Here is a 20,426-nt window from a genome sequence, read left to right on the forward strand (position 1 = left end):
ACTACACAATAAAAAAAATTATTGTAATTTACATGCAATTGCAAATGATAAATAATTTAATTATTTTTATAAAAAATATAGTCATCACTAGACAACTTAATTCTCTTTCCTTCATTGTATTTGTTATTATAACTATTATTTTTTGTCTTTTATCTTTTCTTTTGTCTATCAAGAATAAAAATACGCTAGACTTAAACATGAAATTATGATTTGACCTGTTTAAAGTTTAGTTTGTACTGACCTATTTAATAAAAAGACCAAGTTTTGACTTTAAAAAAAACTATTTATATATATATATATAAAGTCAGGTTTAGACTTATACAATATAATAAAATAATATATATATATTAAAGATATAAATAAATTTATAAAATAAAAATAAATTATCAATATTTAAATATTTTTTTATACAATTATTTTTTTTATTATAAATTTATAAACTTACGACTTGTGCATGAGTGTACATCAATATACATGATTACACATGAATTGTTCCATCAATAGAAAATGATTCAATTTTTCTCATATATTTATTATAAAATTTAAATTTTAATAATATTGAGTGAACTATATTTTAAAAATAATGTTGTTGATTTTTAAAAATTAAGTTAATTAAATAGACTAATATGTTAGGTCAAACTTTAAAAGGGTCAGGTCAAACCTATAAAAGAATTATATGATAGATAATAGGTCAAGTTTAGACTTTAATTTTGCATAACAAACATAGTCTATATATTTAAAATCTAATTTGTTCTAACTTATTCTCATCCCTACTGTCTATCTTGCCATGATTTTAAAAAAAATATTTTAATTCACATATCTTTTATTATAACCACCACATCTCACTTTTCACATATAATTGTTGAGTCAGGAAGATACACAACCCTCAAAGTTTTGAATCTTTTTAGGACAAAAAGACCAAGTAAAATTAAAATTTTCATAATAAGATATGAAGTTAACTAGTTATACACAAATCAATATAATTATTCTCATAAAATAACAAGAATTAATACTAAAACACTTAAGTGATTTTTATCTTTTATGTTTAAGGTTTAGAATTTTTAGGATTTATATGTCAAAAAAATATTGATCATCCATAAGCCAGTCTGTAGAACTTGGAGGTTGATACATAACTCATTCAACCTAAAGTTAATGAAAGTAGGGTTTGAATAAATATTAATCAATCAATCTTACATCTTTTGATTTATTGTCAATTACATGTCAATTTTTGCTAACATCTCATCTAAAACATATGTCTTACACTTTATTTTATAAGACTTTTTCTTTAAGACTTTTAACAAATTTTCCAAACTTTGAATCATTTGTCGCATTGAACAGCCATGATCAAGATATTTTTTTTAATATGAGAAAAATAATTAGCTAAAACCAAACATCATATAAAAGTCAATATTAATTCAAACTTGTTGAATAATTTCATAAAATCACAAAATATGTAATTTTAAATTGAGTCATTTGCAACCTTAACATAATTCTTAGATCACTTCAGAATTGGTTATAATTTAAGTTGTTCGCAATCTCAGTATAATTTTCTAGTCGTACCAGGGATTGATTATTATTTGAGTTGTTCACAACCTCAGCACGACTCTTTGATCGTACTAGGGTCAATTCTAATTTGAGTTGTTCGCAATTTCAACACAACTTTGTGATTGCATTAGGGTTAGTTATAATTTGAGTCGTTCGCAACCTTTGACTCTTTATTCGTACTAGGATCAATTATAATTTAAGTCATTTACAATCCTAGCAAGACTCTTTGGTCATACTAAGGTTGGTTATAAATTGAGTTGTTCGCAACCTCAACACGATTATGTGATTGCACTAAGGTCGGTTATAATATGAGCTATTCACAACTTTACATGACTCCGTGATCTATGTTCAATTATAATTCATGTTTTTTACATCCTCATGACTCTATGATCATACCAAGGTCAATTGTAATCTGAGACATCCAGAACCTCAACACAACTATCTGATTGTACTAGAGTCGGTTATAACGAGTCATTTGCAACCTTGGCACAACTTTTTGATCTTACTAGAATCAATTATAATCTGAGTCATTCACAACACCAACACCAATCTTTGATGATACTATTGTCAATTATAATTTGAGTCGTTTGCAACCTCAACATAACCCTTTGATTCTATTAAGGTCAATTATAATCCTAGTTGTTCGCAATCTCACCTCAATTTTATTAGGTTTAATACATACATTAAGGGAGCATTTGGTATGTGAGAAATTTTTTTATACCAAGAATTATGATTCCTGGGAATTTCAAATCATAGGAATCATAATTCTCGATAATAATTAAAATATGTTTGGTTATTCATAATTTTTTTTTAGAATATTCATACTATTTTTGGAAATTAAATCTTTTCAAGTTTGATTACAATAATATATTTTTGGGTTTATAAATATTTTTTACAAAAATATTATTTATAAAAATAAATTTATTATTATATATATATACATATATTCACTTAAATTTCATTACAAATATGATATTAATCTATTTTAAAAAATTGAAAACTTAATTAAAGTTATTTAAACGTAGAATTCAATAAAAAAATGCTATATTATAATTAAGAAGAATAAAATATATTATTTTATTTCATTCAAATAATTTTTTTTATTAACTAATATCATTAAAATGTGCAAACAAAGTATATTTTAATAATTAAGTATTGAGTTGTTTATATACTTATAAGATTAGTATCTACGGGTAAAGGGGACAATTATTTAGACTCTATTTTTATAGAGGTATTATTTTTTATTTATTTATAAATATAAAAATAAAATTTACATAATTAAATTATTCAAAAAAAATATTATTATAAAAATAAATAAATTAACAATAATTAATTAATTGATATGTGATGTTTTTATTTCTCAATAAAAATTTACTTATAATTTTTTAATAATAAATCATTGATGTTAAATATAAAGAAGAATATGTATTATATTATATTATATTATTGACTTATTTCTTTTTAATTTCTCTTATGGATTGTCTTAAAATTTCTCCATTTTCTTTTATGTATATAATATGTTGATTCTCTCTCTTTATTCTTTTAATTATGGTCTCTTATACTTTATTAGAATCTTAAAATCAAATTGAAAACATTTATTTGTTGCTATGCAATTTTGTAGGTGATATGCTACCATTGTGAATCATTTTTCCTCCACTGCAAGAAATTAAGAATTAAAGGTGAAGGTTTAAAAATAAATCAGTTACTATTGTTTTATGTCATTATCATTTACTCATTAAAGATTATTAAAGACACATAATCTGTATCATATATTATAATTTAGTTTTTTGTCTATAGTAGACTTGTCTAATTATTTGAATTTGAACATATTGCATGAAAAATAATCTTTTGATCATCTTAAATGAAAAAGAAATAAAGAAATTAAATTTAATATTGATTATTAAAAGGGTGTTCTTCATATATTTTTTTTGTTAAAATCCTATAATTTTTCTTTGAAATAATGCAAATATAGATAATCTAGATTCCAAAACTAAAAATTTGGAGAACAAAGAACTATATAAGAATAACAAAAAGCTTAATATTTTAGTCGAAAATAATAAAAATGAAGATGATTATCATGATAAAATTAAAATATCTTAATAATAAAAATTAGCATATTCACATTGGACAACATAATTAATATAATTTATTAGATATTTACAATCTAATAAGTAATTTATAAGATGAATTACTAAAACATAATTAAATACGTTTGATATTCTAAATATTTTATAATAAAATATACAAAAATAATACTTAAATAATTAAAAAGATTATGATTTTAGTTCGTCCAAACCTTAAAAAATTCATCATCGCCCTTGAGTACCATAATTAAAGAAGAATTCAAACATATACCTACTCTACTTAATTGTCTTTTATTATCAGGAGGTTTGGTCCAAACAACATATTTAACAATTTTTCAAAATATTATAGCATTTGCTTACCTGTTCTAAAGAGGTTAAACTACAAGTTGATTGTACACCAAAATTGTTTGATATTCCTCGGCTAAGTGTGTAATTGCATATATTCACATAAATAAAAAAACAATACACTAACATATCTATTAAACATGAGAAAATGCAACAGTATATAAAATAAACATTCAAAGTTTTGATATTAAAAAAGCATATTTTATTCGCTTACCTTCTTCAAAGAAATTAATCGAACTGGAAAAAATGAAAATGAAAAATGTTTCTAAGTTCCCATTTTAGGCCCAAAAGTTTTCACGATGAGAAAACTTGTAATATCTTGTTGTGATGATATAATTAATATTTTAACTATAATTATGTATTTAAGTCATTTAAATTAATTTATTGTTTGACTAATTTTATTTTGCAACAAGTAGATACATCCGAATCAATTAATTAAATCATTTGACTCAATTATTTGATAGAGTAATTTGTTTTGCACTTTGTTTTTCAGACATAAATAGTAAAAGTATATATGGATTGATTGTAAAATTATTTATGCGACTCAATTTTTTTTACAAATCTTTAAATAATTTACAGTAACATAGATGAAAGCAATATGTTTACTGACTAATTACTAATAATATAAATAAGTGATTATATCGTGTTATATTATTAATTATAGTAATTAAATAATTAGATATAATTATGTTATATTTTTTTGGGTAAAGAATTATGTTATAATTTTCATACTTTATAAGAAAATACTTGGATATAATTATTAAGTAATCTAAATCTTGACTATAATTATGTTGTCATTAAATACTTGGATTCTTTTTATCATTTAAAGACTTGAATATAATTACATTATTCAGAGCAGTGACATTATAATTTTTATTATTTACCGTAATTAATGATGAAGTATTTATGTTTATTAGTAATCAATAATATTAATGAGAAAAAATATTATTATTTTTTAATTGTGTTAGTGTGATATAAAACCCATCTTAAATTTATCAATAAAATGAATATTTATTAATTTAATTTAGTGGATCAAAATATACCTCACAAAATACGAATATTGCTACAATAAGAATACTCTATCTATCCATAATAAATTGTGTAAGTGTCGTCCTAAATTATCTTACATAAATAAAAAATAACTAATAAATAAAATAAAATTACAATTATATAAAATTAACCTTAAATTTTTATCTTTTAGTTAGAAACAATATGAATAACTATATAATTAGAGTAGTGAATGTGAAACGAGATAAGTTTGTGAGAAAAAGACACAGGACAACAATAAAAAAGAAAAAAAAAAACTAAAAAGGATTAGTTATTCATCAATTGGTCAATATTAAGCTTAACAACTTCTCCTGGAGGTTTCAAGGAGAAAGTGTGAATCGGAATATGATAAATAGCATGATATGCATGGCTGAAGAAGAAATTATGGGCATGGAGAGGGGTAGAAACTAGTAAGTTTGGATCCGTGGCAATAACAGATATCAACAATTGTTTGAAGAGTCCAGAACCATACTCCTGTATAAATCGGGGTAAGGGTATTATATATTCAGTTCTCAAGTAAAACCGCATATAGCTCTACCTCTTCTATGTCAATATAGAGTTGCAAACCCTCTTTATATGCATAATGGACTAAGAAACGTATCGATGAGAATGAGGTGGGGCCAAATCATGAACTTTGTTAACGTAGACCGAAGGTAGCAGTAGATAGAAAACTGACCCTAGCATGTGCATCAAAGGACCCGTTTTCTTTTTCTTAATTATTCTAGTAAAGTACACTACACATCCTAACTAGAACAAAAATGGAGCTACAAGCTGTTATTCTACTTAATTAAAATTTAGGTTTTAAATATTTATTTTACTATATCTTCGTTCTATTCTTCTACACAATATTTAAATGCACTGTCCATATTGTAGTGATGCATTAAAACCCAGCCTAAATTACTGATCTGAAACTTCAATCGAGAACTTACATCTAAGTGTTGTATCAGAAAATCCTATCGCAGCAATGAATGGTTTTTGTCAAACTCAGAAACGAGACTAATATTAATAATCTCAAAAACTAGAACGAAAGCTTCAAATAAAATGAAATTCACCTAATCGCAACCGTCGCGACAAGGATGTTGAAATCTCTGCAATAGTATCGCAAATACCTGCAATCAATTTCCTACAAAATCAAGCAAGGATTGCGAATCGAAAATATTGCTCACTCTAACGAGTAACGACTGAAATAAATAGCGGGAAATCACAAGTTGAAGCATTATCTTTCTATTTTTGTAATTTTTTATACAACAAGGGCAGGCGTTGTGTGAGGGATTTTAACAAACAGGTTGGGGACGCTATGAGGGGGTGGTGGTGCGGAGCCTATAGACGATGCGTCCTTTGGAGGAGTCGTAGCGGCTGACCTCGACTCTGACTCTGTCGCCGGGGAGGATCCGGACGTAGTTTTTGCGGATTTTGCCGGAGATGTAGCCGAGGATGAGGTCGTCGTTGTCGAGGCGGACGCGGAACATGCCGTTGGGGAGGGACTCCATGATGAGGCCCTCGTGGACCCACTTCTGCTCGCCGGACTTGTCGCCCTTGGCCGCAGCCGCCGAGAGGGGGGGCGGGGCAAGGCGGAGCGGCGGAGGGGGGAGGAAGGAGAGGGTGCGGTGGGCGAGAGAGGAGAAGTGGATGCGGGAGGGGGAGGGGGAGGGGGAGGGGAGACGGTGGTGGAGGATTGGGGTGCGGAGTGAGGTGGGAGATGATGAGGTGAACATATCTCACGTGTGGTGCGGAGGAAGATGATTGGGTTTTTCTGTTTTCGTGGGATAAGGTTTAGGCAGATAAAGAGAAGAAACAAAGGAATATTTAAGAGGGAAAATTTTCTTTTTCATTTTTTTATTTTTATAAATTAGGATCTTATACTTAGATGCTGTATTATCATCACCAACTCTGTCATTCTATAAACTCCTACTCCTACCAAAAGGATTTTCTAGTAGTGGAAGAATTTTAGTAATATACACATCTAAAAAAATATATCAAGCAAAATTTCGTTACTACATTAAATTCTACTCTAGCACATAGACACAAAAATAGAGGTTAAATTATTAAATAAGTTTCTAATTATTTACATATTTTCAAACAAGTCCCTAACTTTTAAAAATATATTTAAATAATGAATAATGAATAATGAATATTTTATTATACTAAATACAAATATATTTAAAGAGAAAATTTTTAAAATTGAAAGATTAAATTATTTAAGTCAAAATATCACTTTTGTTTGCATAATGTATTAAAGTTCAACATAAATCAGTTTGAAATTAATATTAATTAAGATTATGATAATAATAAATTTTAGTTCAGCTAAAAGGAAAAAAAAATACATTCAATTTGATAATACCAAGTTTTTAAATCAAAATAAAATTAAGTAATAATATTTTAAAAGAGATAAAATTAAGTACTTAATATACAAGAGAAATAACTATGTGAATCAAGAATAAAAATATAACTACTAAAACCACTCTAGTTCAAGAATGTAATTTCAAATTTATATTGTATGAGAAAATATCATCTAATAAAATTATACTTCTATAAAATAGAATGAGGTTCACATTTATTTGCTAACTTACAAAAGAACTTATATAACTACCAAAGTCAACCTAGTAATAGAGAGTTTAGATAATATATGCATAATGTTAAGCTCATACTCTAGAACTGTTAATGTAATTTTAATAGGTAAAAAAATTAATCTATATATATATATATATATATATATGTATATATATATATTTTTGGTTTTGGAAGACTAGTAGTGTATTTGATTGGAAGAAAAAAAATAGATGAGAAAAAAATAAATAAATAAAAGTTAGGAAAGACTGAAATAGAATGAATTATACATTAAAAAATAAAGTGAAAATATAAGTGTGAAAATTTATAGAAATAAAAAAAATAAATAGAAAAGAAAAAGAAAAATAAAAAATATTTTTCATTAACTTTTAAATTAAATAATTATTAATTTTATTTAATCAATTAAAAAACATTCAATTTTTTTTATTTAATTGATTAAATCAAATATTTAATCGATTAAATAAAATAAAAAACTAGAAAACAATCTAACACAAAGCATCATTTATCACTCAATAATTTGAGTGTGAACGGTAGGAGATTTCCACATAGTGTAGCATGATATTAAAAAGGTGTAAGTACAACTTTTATTTTTCTTTCTCCCATCTATTTCTTCGCAATCAAACAATCTCATCATTCCCTCTTCCCTATTTCTTCAATTCCATACCAAACTAAGTATAAAAAGGTAATTTCATTCAAATTTGCAAAGAAAAACAGTAAATTTTTGTATGCGACGCTGTTAAACCAATGACATAAATACGATACTTAAAAAGTTTTGCAGGGTATGGATAACGATTTAGAATCTTCCTTTCCTAACACGTGCCCAAGCTAAGGCTGCAACAGCAGCACCTCCCAAATGTGCAGATCCTGATATTTGACTGTCTCCCTGCAATGTGATAGTCAACAATAACTTTTAGTATTCATCCAATGAATGACGAGAAGTGTAGTTCTAAAGATATGCATGTATCGTGCTGAGGCAACGGCTTGCCAAGCAAAGAGGAATGTATGTTCTCTGCAGAGGCAAGGGAGATGATAAAGGCCAACGTGGGATAATCACTCACTTTATATAAGTAACTTGTTTGGCTGTATCATTGGCATTGCTTTGTTTTAGTTATTATCAAAAGATAGGTTTTATGTAGTCATTTTATGTGATAACCGTTTTTCTTAAACAGAGAAGAAAGGGAAGAAGAATGTTAACCAAGAAAATTATACTTTTCTGGTGAAATTATCGTCGACAGTTCACAGATCGTGCTATGGGTTTTTAATTATCAGTTTTTATATAAGTTGATAATGTTAACATGAATGTGTGACTACACAAGAAAGGACAGGATATGGAATGATTGTATAACAAAAATATTAGTGTGGCACCTATTGAAAAAAAAAAATGATAGAAAATCAGTTAAAGTACTTCGGACATGTGCAAAGAAAGTCCCCGAAGACACCAGTCAGTGAGAAGAGTAATTCACATGATTTCTAGTCTTGTAATAAGGTATCTCATTGTGAATAATACTTCCAAGAATGTGGTTTTATAAAACACAATGACGTTGTGTAATCCACATAGCTAATCTTATCTAGTGAAACAAGACTTATGTAGTTATATCAATTAATAGCAAGACTCTATTATGACTTATGATTCCAATTTGACATTTGATCAAGTTGTTTTGTCAATTCCTAGTTAAAATCTATCAAGTTAGGCATTATAAATCATTTATATGATATATATATATATATATATATAAATAAAGCTATTTTTTCATCCTATTTCTAAATCTTATTAACCAATTCAATTTATTATTTACTATTCAAAATCTGGTTTGTGATAGAGGATTACTTGAGGAGGAGACTACGGTCCATGGAAAAGGAAGATGACAGCAAGGTTAGGAGGACTCGTCACAAGGGATAGGAGCCAACAAGCACATGAAGATCTATCTAAAACACAATCAAGTGAGAAAGCAATGCTTTTGGAGGGAGAGAGGCCAAAAGATTATTGTGAGTTTTCATGATTGTGGCATTGTTCATCCAGTCATCTAATTCCGCTTTTCATTTTCTTCTTTGGATATTCTTAGTTAGTGGTGATTTGAATCAATTGCGGAATGATCTGACTCAAACAATTGAGGCTTGACTTACATCAGTTTGGCATCAAGATTGTGACAAAGAAGACTACTTTTTTATACAAAAATTACTACCGACAGGAGAGATCTACTTAATCTTGAAACAGTATGAAGAAATGAAGTTGATATTTATTTTTAGTAAATTAAACACTCCCTTTTTTTTTAACAATTATAGAAACATCCCTTATAAGAGACACGGTAAATGTTTTTCAAACAATTAAGGAGGGTTGATATAATATCTAAATAGTATTAGTGACATGTTTTTCAAACAATTATGGGGGTTAGTGTAGGGGGTAGAAAAAACAGAGGGTTTGTCTACAATCTTGCAGAACCTCAGAATGTGTTGGTATAATTTACTCTATTTTTCTTTTGGGTATAAATGGTAGCAATGACTAATGAGATTGGAACCAATGATCTCATAGACTCATACAAACCACCTGAGACCATCGCCACTAACCCAATCCTAGTGGCTTATTTAGCAGAATTATGTTAATGTCATTGAACTGGTAGTTACGACCCTAGCATTTGATCATTTCTCTACAACTAAGTTACTCAAGATGGAAAATACTATGAAAAATAGTTAACAAGTAAGCCTTGGAAAGTTCACCCTACCTCCATTATCCGCAGCAAATCATTCCCAATCCAAAAGATACCCTTAATTAACAGGAATTTACAAGACAAAAAGAAAGAGATGAGTATCCGCATTACAAACTTCACAATTTTGGCTTAGCATAAGGTTGAGAAGAGCATACCAGAAAGATTGCAGGAACTGGTATAAAAAAATTAAAGTAAATGGTCGCTTTTGGAAAGAGGAATATGTCAAGTAGCATAATTGCATTCACAGCTCCACTTGCCCCCTGATGATTGCCAAGTTCCAGTCCAATAATAGGAGGTAGTGATTTTAATCAATGTCACAAGTTATACAAGAAAATAAAAATGATAGAAACAATTTAACAATTAAGAGAACATTTTTTTTTAAAAAAAAAAAATGACGTTTCCTGCAACTAGGAGAACTTAATGGAATGGACAGCACAAAATAGATTAATGCTGGTAGGCAATGACAGCTTATCTAAACATATCGAAGTGTGCCATAAAGGTGCCTAAAAAAAAGGTGTAGGACCCAAAATGGAATGAACTGTTTACTACATTGAATCTCGTACCAGAAAGAAATTTTCTGTCCTGTCATGTTAAGCACCCATGAAAAATTAAATTTTATGCAGCAATATCCTCTTTTGATTTTGAATAGAAATATTTCCAAGAATTAACATAGTTTAAAAGTAGAAGGTAAAAATAATTCCCTGAAAATGCATTGTTCATCAAAAACATAATTGGCAAGTCAAACCAAGAAAGTCTGTTAGCACAAAACATGGACTATATCCCCTAAAGAAGAGGAGCCGATTAAATAATTTATATAATAGTTTCTAAAGGCTCACCATTGCTATTTCCTTTGACACAGTCATAGCTCTCCAGTCCTGTTGCAAACAGAACGCAGAGAAACATTGAAATTCAATAAAGAATAATTGAGAAAAAACAAGAGAACAAGTATTCAATTTTGTTTATATGTAAATGAAATTTATCACTAGCCAGTAATCACCTAAGCATAAAATATGTTTATTATCATTTTACCATTGTATCCTATAACAATTTTTTTTTACTATCTTTGAGGAAAAAAGCATTTTTAGATCTTGGCTCCAAATCAAATATATTATCAAACATTTCAACAAAAGTTTCAGCATTGAGTTTCAAAAGTTACAGGTAGGTACATCAAAAAGAAAGTAAAATATAAAAATTAATATCTCAAAAGATTGTGATTTGAAGAATTGGTATATTAATTACTGTATTTTTTTTCCTTCTAGGTTCTGAAGTTGGCATAAATCAAAATTTTGTTAATTTTCTTTACTCAGAAAATGCAAGAAAGAGAGTTATAGAATTGCTCGAGAGGCATTGTACTTAATTTTTAATCATCATTGGACCTTTGATGTTTGTGCTTTATAGGCCTGATGCATTAAGTAAAAAACAGAGCCACCAACTGCCCCAGCAAGATAGAGCTTCAGCAAAAATTCAGGTCCAAAATTTCTTCCAACCTGCCCAAAGCCCAGCAGGAATAGTTAATAGTTATTAAGAGTAATAAAAGCTAAAAGAACAAATAATTAGTTGAAGAAAAGCAGGAAAGAAATTTATCCACTAAGTGATGGTATGGTATCTAAATTAAACTAATTCTTTAACAAGCCAACTAACCAAGCTATATGCTAATAATTAATAATAAAATCTATTTACCATGTATGCCAATGACAATAATATCTTTCTTTTTTTGGTAAAATCACAGCCTTCAAATATTATTGCTGTAAAGGTCATAACACCTAGTCCTAACAAACAGTATTAACTTAACTCCTAACATGTCGTATCTCAAAGCGAGAGGTACAATTATTAGTAAGAGACATGTGAAAAATAATGACCAAAGATATAATACAAGAATAGCATCTTACATTCAATCCAAAGAAGTAGAGTCCAAGCATGTTGAAAACTAAATGCCAGGTATCTACATGACTGAATGCATTGGTAATTAAAGTGTGCAAACGTCCACTCTTAAAATTGTCCAAAGAAACCTGTTCACAGCAAATAATTAAATTAGCAGTCTGATGTCAAATCCATACAGACAATAACATTAAGGGTTGAAACAGCACATTTCTCAATTTCATCATTAAACAGCTGGTAAAGTGCCACACCAGAAATCATTAGTACTTTGATGTTTGATGATATCTGTTGAAATGGTGGAGGTTTAAGGTATAGAGGGAGGGAGAAAGATAAAGGAGAATGAAACACTTATTGATATCAATGGAAATGTATTTCAACGTGCTGGTGTGTTTTATATTTTGTAAAACCTAAAGCACTAACCTTTATTTATAGTTTATATTAATCAAAGCCCTAATTAATTAGAGAAACAAGTTATGAAAAGATGAAATATGATAACCAATCCTAAGAGCAAATAAGGAAACTAATCCTACCAAGAGGATAATCTAAGGCATTCTATGATAAGATATTTTCATATACCCTAACAAAATCCATACTAATCTATATACATCAGGCATGCATTTACTTCAACCATCTCATAGGTGGGATTGTTAGTCCCACAACAGAGGTGGGATTGCCATACAAAGCAAAGGTCAGACAATAAATATCTACAAGTGTGGCATCATCAAGTTGAGCAAAATTTATAAATCAAGAAACTCACAGTAAAGTTTTTTATCATAAACTTCTCATCTGCTATCCCCCACAATAAAAAAATAGCACCATTAGCTATAATCAAGCCCAAAACCATGTCATTAGGCGTTAGCCTGTGGAGCCATGATCTCCTGCAAACAGAATAAAATACATTATTGAAATTACCATATCATGTGTAAACTTGTAAACAGATTAAACAAGAATACTGAAATTTAGAAACCCTGACCTTTCTACACAGTACTATTAGTGGAAATCTTTTTATTTATGTGGCCCTAATGAAGGAGAAAGTGACCAGAAATTTTGAACTTTCACCAACATCAGGCATAAACAAGTTGCCAAAGAAACAACAAAATTTAGAGCATAATTGTCTGCCATTCCATTTGTTTGATTTACAGGCACAAAGGCTGGAAGGAGACTGCAGTACATTACAAGTCCACTAATGACAAATTGCGCACAACCATACAAAGGATTGAAAATAGCTATGAAATGTAAACCATCGAGGATTCCACATACCAAGAATTCAAAGAATAAGAAAGATAGGCTACAATACAATGAATAAAAGGTTTGAATATAGTACATTAAAACAGAGATATAAGACTTGAAACTTTCAAATTTCGCACTCAGAAAGTATTGGCCTTCGTGCTGCACATTTTATGCTAAAAATGACATGTTCTCTCAATAGGAGTTTCATCTGCTCTTCCATTTTTTCCCTCCTTCCAATTAGCAAGTAATTAGTTACAACTTCTAATATTCAAATAAATAAGTGAAGTTTGAAAAATTGAATTTCCAATTTATAGAAATTAAAGAGTTAATTACTGAATTGTCTCAGGTCTGAATATTGGCAATCACTAATTTACATTAAAAAAAAAAAATTTCCATAATGGGAGATGAACTGAGATTTCCACACATAACCATGTAATATTTGGTAGTATTAGCCTAATAAATACATAAATTTGAATTTTCATGTGGAAAAGGAAACCAGAACAGTAAAGCTTGCACAAGTGCAGGTAAGTAATGCATTGAAACCTTAATCCTAGAAGCAGTGTGTTGAAACCATAATTTAAAAAATCAATAATTAAGATGATTTAAGCAAGGACATGTTTTATAAACTTTAAATGTGATATCACTTGCATTATCAAGGTGATGTTGATGTAAATATTTTTTATTTTTCAGTGGAGATGGCAGATAGTTGGAAAAACATGGTTATTAAACAAAAGTCAACATGTTAGTTTCTCACTTCTTACATTTATTAGAAACACCAAGTTTTCTCTAATAAGTTGCCAGACAAAGGGTTATTAGTGATTGAACCTTTTTGTATAGGTGTCAAAACTATAAAAGACTTGCTCTGTCTCTTTATAAGGGTAAATCACCTATTTTGTCCCTAACAGTGTTAGGTGTTATCACCTTAATCCCTGAAACAAATGAAATTCAAAAAAATTCCCTGAAATTAAGTGATAATATTAACATATGTTTAGGAATCAAATTGACAATAAGTGGTTTAAGTACTTAGATGAAACGGCAGACAGTTTTAGGGATACATTTGGAATTTCCTTAGTTCAAGGACCTATGTGACAATGCTAAATACTTTCAGGGACCAAAAAAAGTGATATACACAAATTATAATGAGGATAGCTCAAAATAGCCATCGCTAGTAGCTACTTAATTACCACTCCACTAGTAACTTTACAATGAGGAGTGAAACTGAATTCAAACCCTCAAAATGATTCTTAAATATTCTAATTATAGCTATTCCTCTAAGACACTTCCAAATGCAACTATAAACACTTTTGAAACACAAATGTCTACAATCGAACTTTGTCTTGTCTTTTATCAGACCACCAAGAAGGAATGAATAAAGCCACAAAAGCTTTATGCACCATGAAAAGAAGCAGTGCCATAAATCACCAACCTAGGAATTAGTCAAATGAAATCAAAATTCATGACATTACATAATTCTGACTCTCTTTACATAAACTTCTCTATATACATGGATAAGAAAATAAAGTACAATGAATTAAGGGGGGTGTATTGGTTTAGGATTTCGTAGGATTTTAAAAGACTTTTTTTGAGTAAAAAAGTCCATTGGTATTCAATCAGGATTTTATGTCACTTAAAAACAATCCAGTGGTATTCAATCTGGATTTTTAGGATTTTTTAAAGAGTCCATTAAAATCCACTGGTATTCATTTGAGATTTTTTACAACTTAAAAACAATCCATTGGTATTCAAAAATTTAAGGATTTTAAAGGATTGTTGTGTGAGAGGGATTTTGAAAGACTTTATAGTGTTATCTATAAATACCAGATTCATAAAACAATCCCATCCAAACCCATCGGATTTTGAAGGATTGTTTGAAATGATTTTTCAAGTGTTTTAAGAATTTTCAAGTGAGTTTTTCATCTTTTTTTTCTATGCTCCTGTCTTCTCCATTTTTTCTCTACTAATAATACTACACTATTGTTCATTGCTCATATATAATACTATTCTCATACCATTCTCCTATTTTGTGAAACTCTAATATGTAAATGATAGTGTCATTGACTTGTTTTATTTTTCTGTTCGTTCTCTTTAATTGACTTACTTTATTTTATTCTATGTAGTTGAATTTGTTCCTTTATATAACACAAAAAAATACTTGAAATTTTAACTTTTAAGTGGTAATTTTTTTTATGACACACGTTAAGAAAAGAAAAAGGTGAAAGATGAAATTGATATCATAATCTCAACAATATATATATATATATATATATATATATATATAAAAGATGAATTTGTTAGGGTTTTTGTGAGTAGAATGAAATAAAAATGGATCTTAGTAGGGGGAAGAACCCTCTTAGCATAAAAATTGTGAATTCTCTCTTTCCCTTGAATTTGTTACTCTTATCCCTCCTCCTTTCCTCCTTTTATGACTCAACAATTATTTTATTTTTTTTACTATGAATTTTTCTTTTTTATTTTTATATTATGAAATTAAGATTTTTTATATTTTAAAAAAAGAAAATTAACATAAGACATTGCAATATCTAATTTTTTAGGGTTTAGGATTTATGCCTTCATTAACTTATTTTTTAAAAAAGAAAATATTGTTAAAATATTTGTTAGAATAATTTATATTTATAAATATCGTTAAAAATTATCATATATATATATATATATATATTCTCTATATCTAAATACTTCTGTTTATATAAAAAAAATTATATATCTAAATATTTTTTCAGTATCGAATATACTAATTTTTTTATATAAAAAATTATCTTATGTTTTTATATTTTTGTTTTTACATTTTTTTTTATAATAACTGAGGTATTTGATCCATTTGGATAGCAAAAATATATTCGATCTTGTATGATGGTGTGCTTCTAAAAATAATAATATAATTTTATTGATTTTGTCTATTATCCGTAATTATTTATATAACTATTTTTTAACATATATTGTTTTAGTAATTCAAATGGGAGATTCACAAGGAAATAATAAAGAAAAATGAAAAGAGAAAGAAAACTATGAAGCTTGGATTAAGGATGATTCCGATGAATTGTTACAATTGATAGTGGATGCTATAAAAAGAGGATAGAATATTATAGAAAATTATTATTATTATTTATCTAGACATTATTTTTTTTATTTATTATTTTTATCTTTGACTCTTTTTAAATTTGAATGTATAATTTTTTTTAAATCTTATCAAATGTCAAAACTCCACAAAATCCCACAGAATCCATTAAAATCCTAATTTAAAAGTCTTGCAGAATCCATTAAAATCCTGATTTTAAGTCTTGTAGAATCTTGCAAAATCTTAAAAGTCATGAAAATCCTGCAAAGTCTTTTAAAATCCGCAGGATTTTTTTTAACTAAAAAAGTCCTTTAAAATCCTAATCCAATACACCCCCCTAAGTTTCCTTCGTAAGCAAAAATTAATTTAAACACCTAACTTTTATAGAAACTGTCTCATTTAATTTCTCCAAAAGCTCAAGTGTATAAGTTGGTTGTAGCTTATAAGAGAAGCTAAATTCATTTGACCTCATTATTTTCTTTTTGGGTAAGTGTTTATAGAGAAGTTTACGAGGACAGCGTGGTACAGAGATCCAAATTGCCATTCAAGTTCAACCACAGGGTAAAATCATGCAAGGAATATATAGTTGAGGGAAAAATGTCAAGCAAAAACCCTAATTAAATCCAGGAGGTATTCTAATAAGAAAAAACGAGGCGGTGATTGGAGGCATAATGTTAGGGAAAATTACCAGGAACGCTGGAGAAAAGCATAATTGTGGTTGAAATTGAAGTTGTGTCGACGAAAATGAAGAGTGTTGAAGGCGAAGTGGCGAGGCATTGGTTGGGAGAGAAAGGCGCGAAGCTTGGTGGAAAGGAAGCGGCATGAGTGAAAACGATGAGGGAGGAAGAGAGAGGGAATGTGGTTGAATTGCTGTAGTTGGGGTTGTGAAGGTTTGGGAACTGAGGAGAAGGCGCTGTGAACTCGAGTTTGGAAGATGTGGCGATGGGGCCGGTGTGCCTGTGACACCACTTTGCGAACTAAACCCTGCATTTTGAATCGTTTATGCTTGCACCATTTTTTGTATGTCTTGTTTGTGTTCCTTATGTTCAAAATGAGACAACCATTTCTTTTTGAGAGATTCCGACTCATTCGTCACTCATTTGCATCTGCCAACAATTTTTAAAAAAATATTTCTTTAATTTTAATATTTTCAAGTTTTAAACGTTGGAGAAAATTTCGATTGGTTAGTTTAGAAGGAACTAACATTTTCTTTCTGGTTGCATTAGATAACAATCTAATACTAATACTTTTTTTACACAGATATATAATTTTTTCTTTTTCACGAAATTCTAGTTTTTATTTTTATCTTTGATTAATTTAAATTTTAAAAATATTTTTATACATTATTTATATTTTATTTTATTTAAACTCAAATATGTTGGTTAACTTTATAATAACTATTGTTATTTATATTCTAGAAATGATTATTGATGAATTGATAATATATCTTTATATCAACGTAAGAAAATTAAGCTTCCATTTTGTTCTTTTAAATTTTATTTTTTTGGTTTCACACTAATACCTTGTGTTAACATTGTTTACAAACTTAAAAGATGTTATCTTATATGACATTTATGCATCATAATTCACAAACAACAATAATGGATGTTAAATAGGGATGACAAATATATCTGTATTCGCGAGTAATATCTGAATCCGTCCCGACTTTGATGGGGAATACTCAGTTTGCCGGGATACGAGTATGGGTACGGATAAAACCCGATATATTAAATCGAGTACGGGTAAAAGTATAAGTATGTACTTACCCGCCCCATACCCGTACCCGTACACATACCCGTCCCCGTTTCTATTTTTAATTTAATATCCACTTTTAATTTAATTATATTAAATAATTTTAATATTTTTTATGTGTAATTATTTATTATAATATGAGATAGAAAAATAACCTAATTATAATTATAATATAATAAAAAAATAATTTAAAAATATCATATTTTTTTACAAAAAATAAAAATAAATAAATTGACGGGTACGGATACGGGTACATGTATACTCAATACTCGACGGGGAGGGGACGGGGATGAAAATTACATACCCGACAGGTACGGGTACGGGGACGGGATAAGTTTGACTCGCGGGGACGGGTATCATGAAACTCGTACCCGACCTGCCTCGTTCCATCCTAATGTTAAAGTATTATGAGTAATGAAAGTAGTCGTTAGAGGTGCCTCTCTTAAAAAAAAAAAGTTAATTGAAAGAGAAGTTATCAATGTGAGAAAGAGTAAAATTAATGATAATTTGAAGATGAAAGTGTAATTTGTGAAGTCGAAGATTACAATTTTTTTTATTTCAATGAATATGTTAACATGAGACATGTGTCAATATTGTCAAGACTTACTCGCTTGACATGTCTTCTAAATTTGAGATTTAGGTCTTCTAAATTGAATAATTCACTATATAAAAAAAAAATACATTATATAAAATAAATAAATAAATAACATTAGTCACTAATAACAAAATTAGCGGTCAATATTATATATATATATATATATATATATAGAGGGAGTTATAATTATATCGGTATAACTTTTACTAAGTATTACATCGCTCAATAACTTTATATTAATTGTAAATTTTGTAAATCCAACCGTTAAATTGAAAGTTTATATAACTTTATAAGTGTATATCAAATTTTGTTAAAATTGAACAACAACATGAAAGTAATCAAAGTGTTCATATTTTAGTGTATTTTGAAATGAATATATTACACAATTTTGTTTTATAAAAATGAAGTATCAAATCATCTTGGATTAATATAAAATTTTGTATATATGATCTAAAAGATATGAACTTTCAATTTAACGGTTGGATTACAAAATTCACATTTAATATAAAGTTATTGAGCGGTGTAATACTTAGTAAAAGTTACACCGGTATAATTATAACTCCCCTTATATATATATATATATATATATATATATATATATATATATATATATATATATATATATATAAAACACATAATTAATAATTTTTTCATTATTTAATTTAAAAGATACAACTACTTAATTCTAAAAGAAGAGATAATACATCCAATACCCAAAAGAGAGATTTTTCAACATGTAAAGTTGTATATAGAGGTGACCAAATGGGTTCACCCTAGTGATCATCCCAAACAACTTAAAAATAAGGCCAAATTGAACTCTAAAATTTTAAGTTTAAAAAGAATCGAGGCAATTTAACTCAACTTAATGGGTTAGCTTAGACTCATTAAGTGTAACGCAAAAATTATTAGGACAATTTACTCCTATAATTTTTTTTTAGTTTGTACAATTGTTAACAAAAACAAGTTTAACATAAAAAGACAAGTAATAAATTTTTCAAGTGGTGAATAATGGATATCAATAAGTAACATTGAATTAAAAGAAAATTATTGTGGTGAAAATATGGGCACTAAATGTTTTGCATGTTGATAATACTCTAACAACTATTCAGACAATATAAACCACATCACCTACATAAAAATTGGGATCAAATGAATTACAAGAATCACTTTCGGTTTGAAAATCATGGAGTTACACTTACACCATTTTAAGTGCAGCAAAACACAATACTTAATCCAAGGAGCAAGATTTTGACTTTAGACTACGAAACAATTTAGATATTCAGGGAGTATATCAAGAATAATCCTTGCTCAAAATAAGGATTCCAATGTTAGAATGGATTTTGTTGTAAGAAGCGTAAATATTTGTGTAGAGAATAATCAGAGAAGATAGAATTTTAGTGAACGACGATGTAAAGTTTTCATTGGCTCTTAGGGTGTAATAATACCCAAATTGATTATAATTACATGACAACAAAAGACGAATTCTAACAAACTCAATGGCACCTCAGTTTGGGCATCATAGAAACATGTGTTCACAATTCACTAGTCATCATCTATTATATAAAACTAGAAATAAAATAAAAAGCACATATTGTGTATTATTA

General features: G+C 28.2%; 2 protein-coding genes across 2 annotated transcripts; both read right to left on the reverse strand.

The window, feature by feature from the left end:
* Window positions 1-6,018: 6,018 nt before the first annotated feature.
* LOC109807205 (Nucleic acid-binding, OB-fold-like protein) lies at window positions 6,019-6,811 on the reverse strand. The gene has a single exon (XM_020369726.2). It carries the CDS (start codon window positions 6,734-6,736, stop codon window positions 6,317-6,319), a length of 420 nt encoding a protein of 139 aa, XP_020225315.2. The 5' UTR covers window positions 6,737-6,811; the 3' UTR covers window positions 6,019-6,316.
* Window positions 6,812-8,258: 1,447 nt separating this feature from the next.
* RBL12 (RHOMBOID-like protein 12) lies at window positions 8,259-17,561 on the reverse strand. Its single transcript, XM_020371649.3, has 8 exons — window positions 17,164-17,561; window positions 12,930-13,050; window positions 12,184-12,303; window positions 11,671-11,781; window positions 11,131-11,169; window positions 10,450-10,554; window positions 10,310-10,351; window positions 8,259-8,472 (listed from the first exon to the last, which is right to left on the reverse strand). The coding sequence occupies exons 1-8, from the start codon at window positions 17,463-17,465 to the stop codon at window positions 8,383-8,385; spliced, it is 930 nt and encodes a 309-aa protein (XP_020227238.1). The 5' UTR covers window positions 17,466-17,561; the 3' UTR covers window positions 8,259-8,382.
* Window positions 17,562-20,426: the final 2,865 nt, after the last annotated feature.

The sequence above is a fragment of the Cajanus cajan genome, chromosome 5, assembly GCF_000230855.2.
Source record: "Cajanus cajan strain Asha chromosome 5, NIPB_CcT2T_4, whole genome shotgun sequence".
Taxonomy (NCBI): Eukaryota; Viridiplantae; Streptophyta; class Magnoliopsida; order Fabales; family Fabaceae; genus Cajanus; species Cajanus cajan.

Coding starts and splice junctions, on each gene's coding strand:
- LOC109807205 (XM_020369726.2), bottom strand. CDS start 6,736: ATGTTCACCTCATCATCTCCCACCTCACTCCGCACCCCAATCCTCCAC.
- RBL12 (XM_020371649.3), bottom strand. CDS start 17,465: ATGCAGGGTTTAGTTCGCAAAGTGGTGTCACAGGCACACCGGCCCCAT. Junction 13,051..17,163: donor GCTTTTCTCCAGCGTTCCTG/GTAATTTTCCCT, acceptor TTCTGTTTGCAG/GAGATCATGGCTCCACAGGC. Junction 8,473..10,309: donor ATTTGCTGCGGATAATGGAG/GTAGGGTGAACT, acceptor ATCACATTGCAG/GGAGACAGTCAAATATCAGG.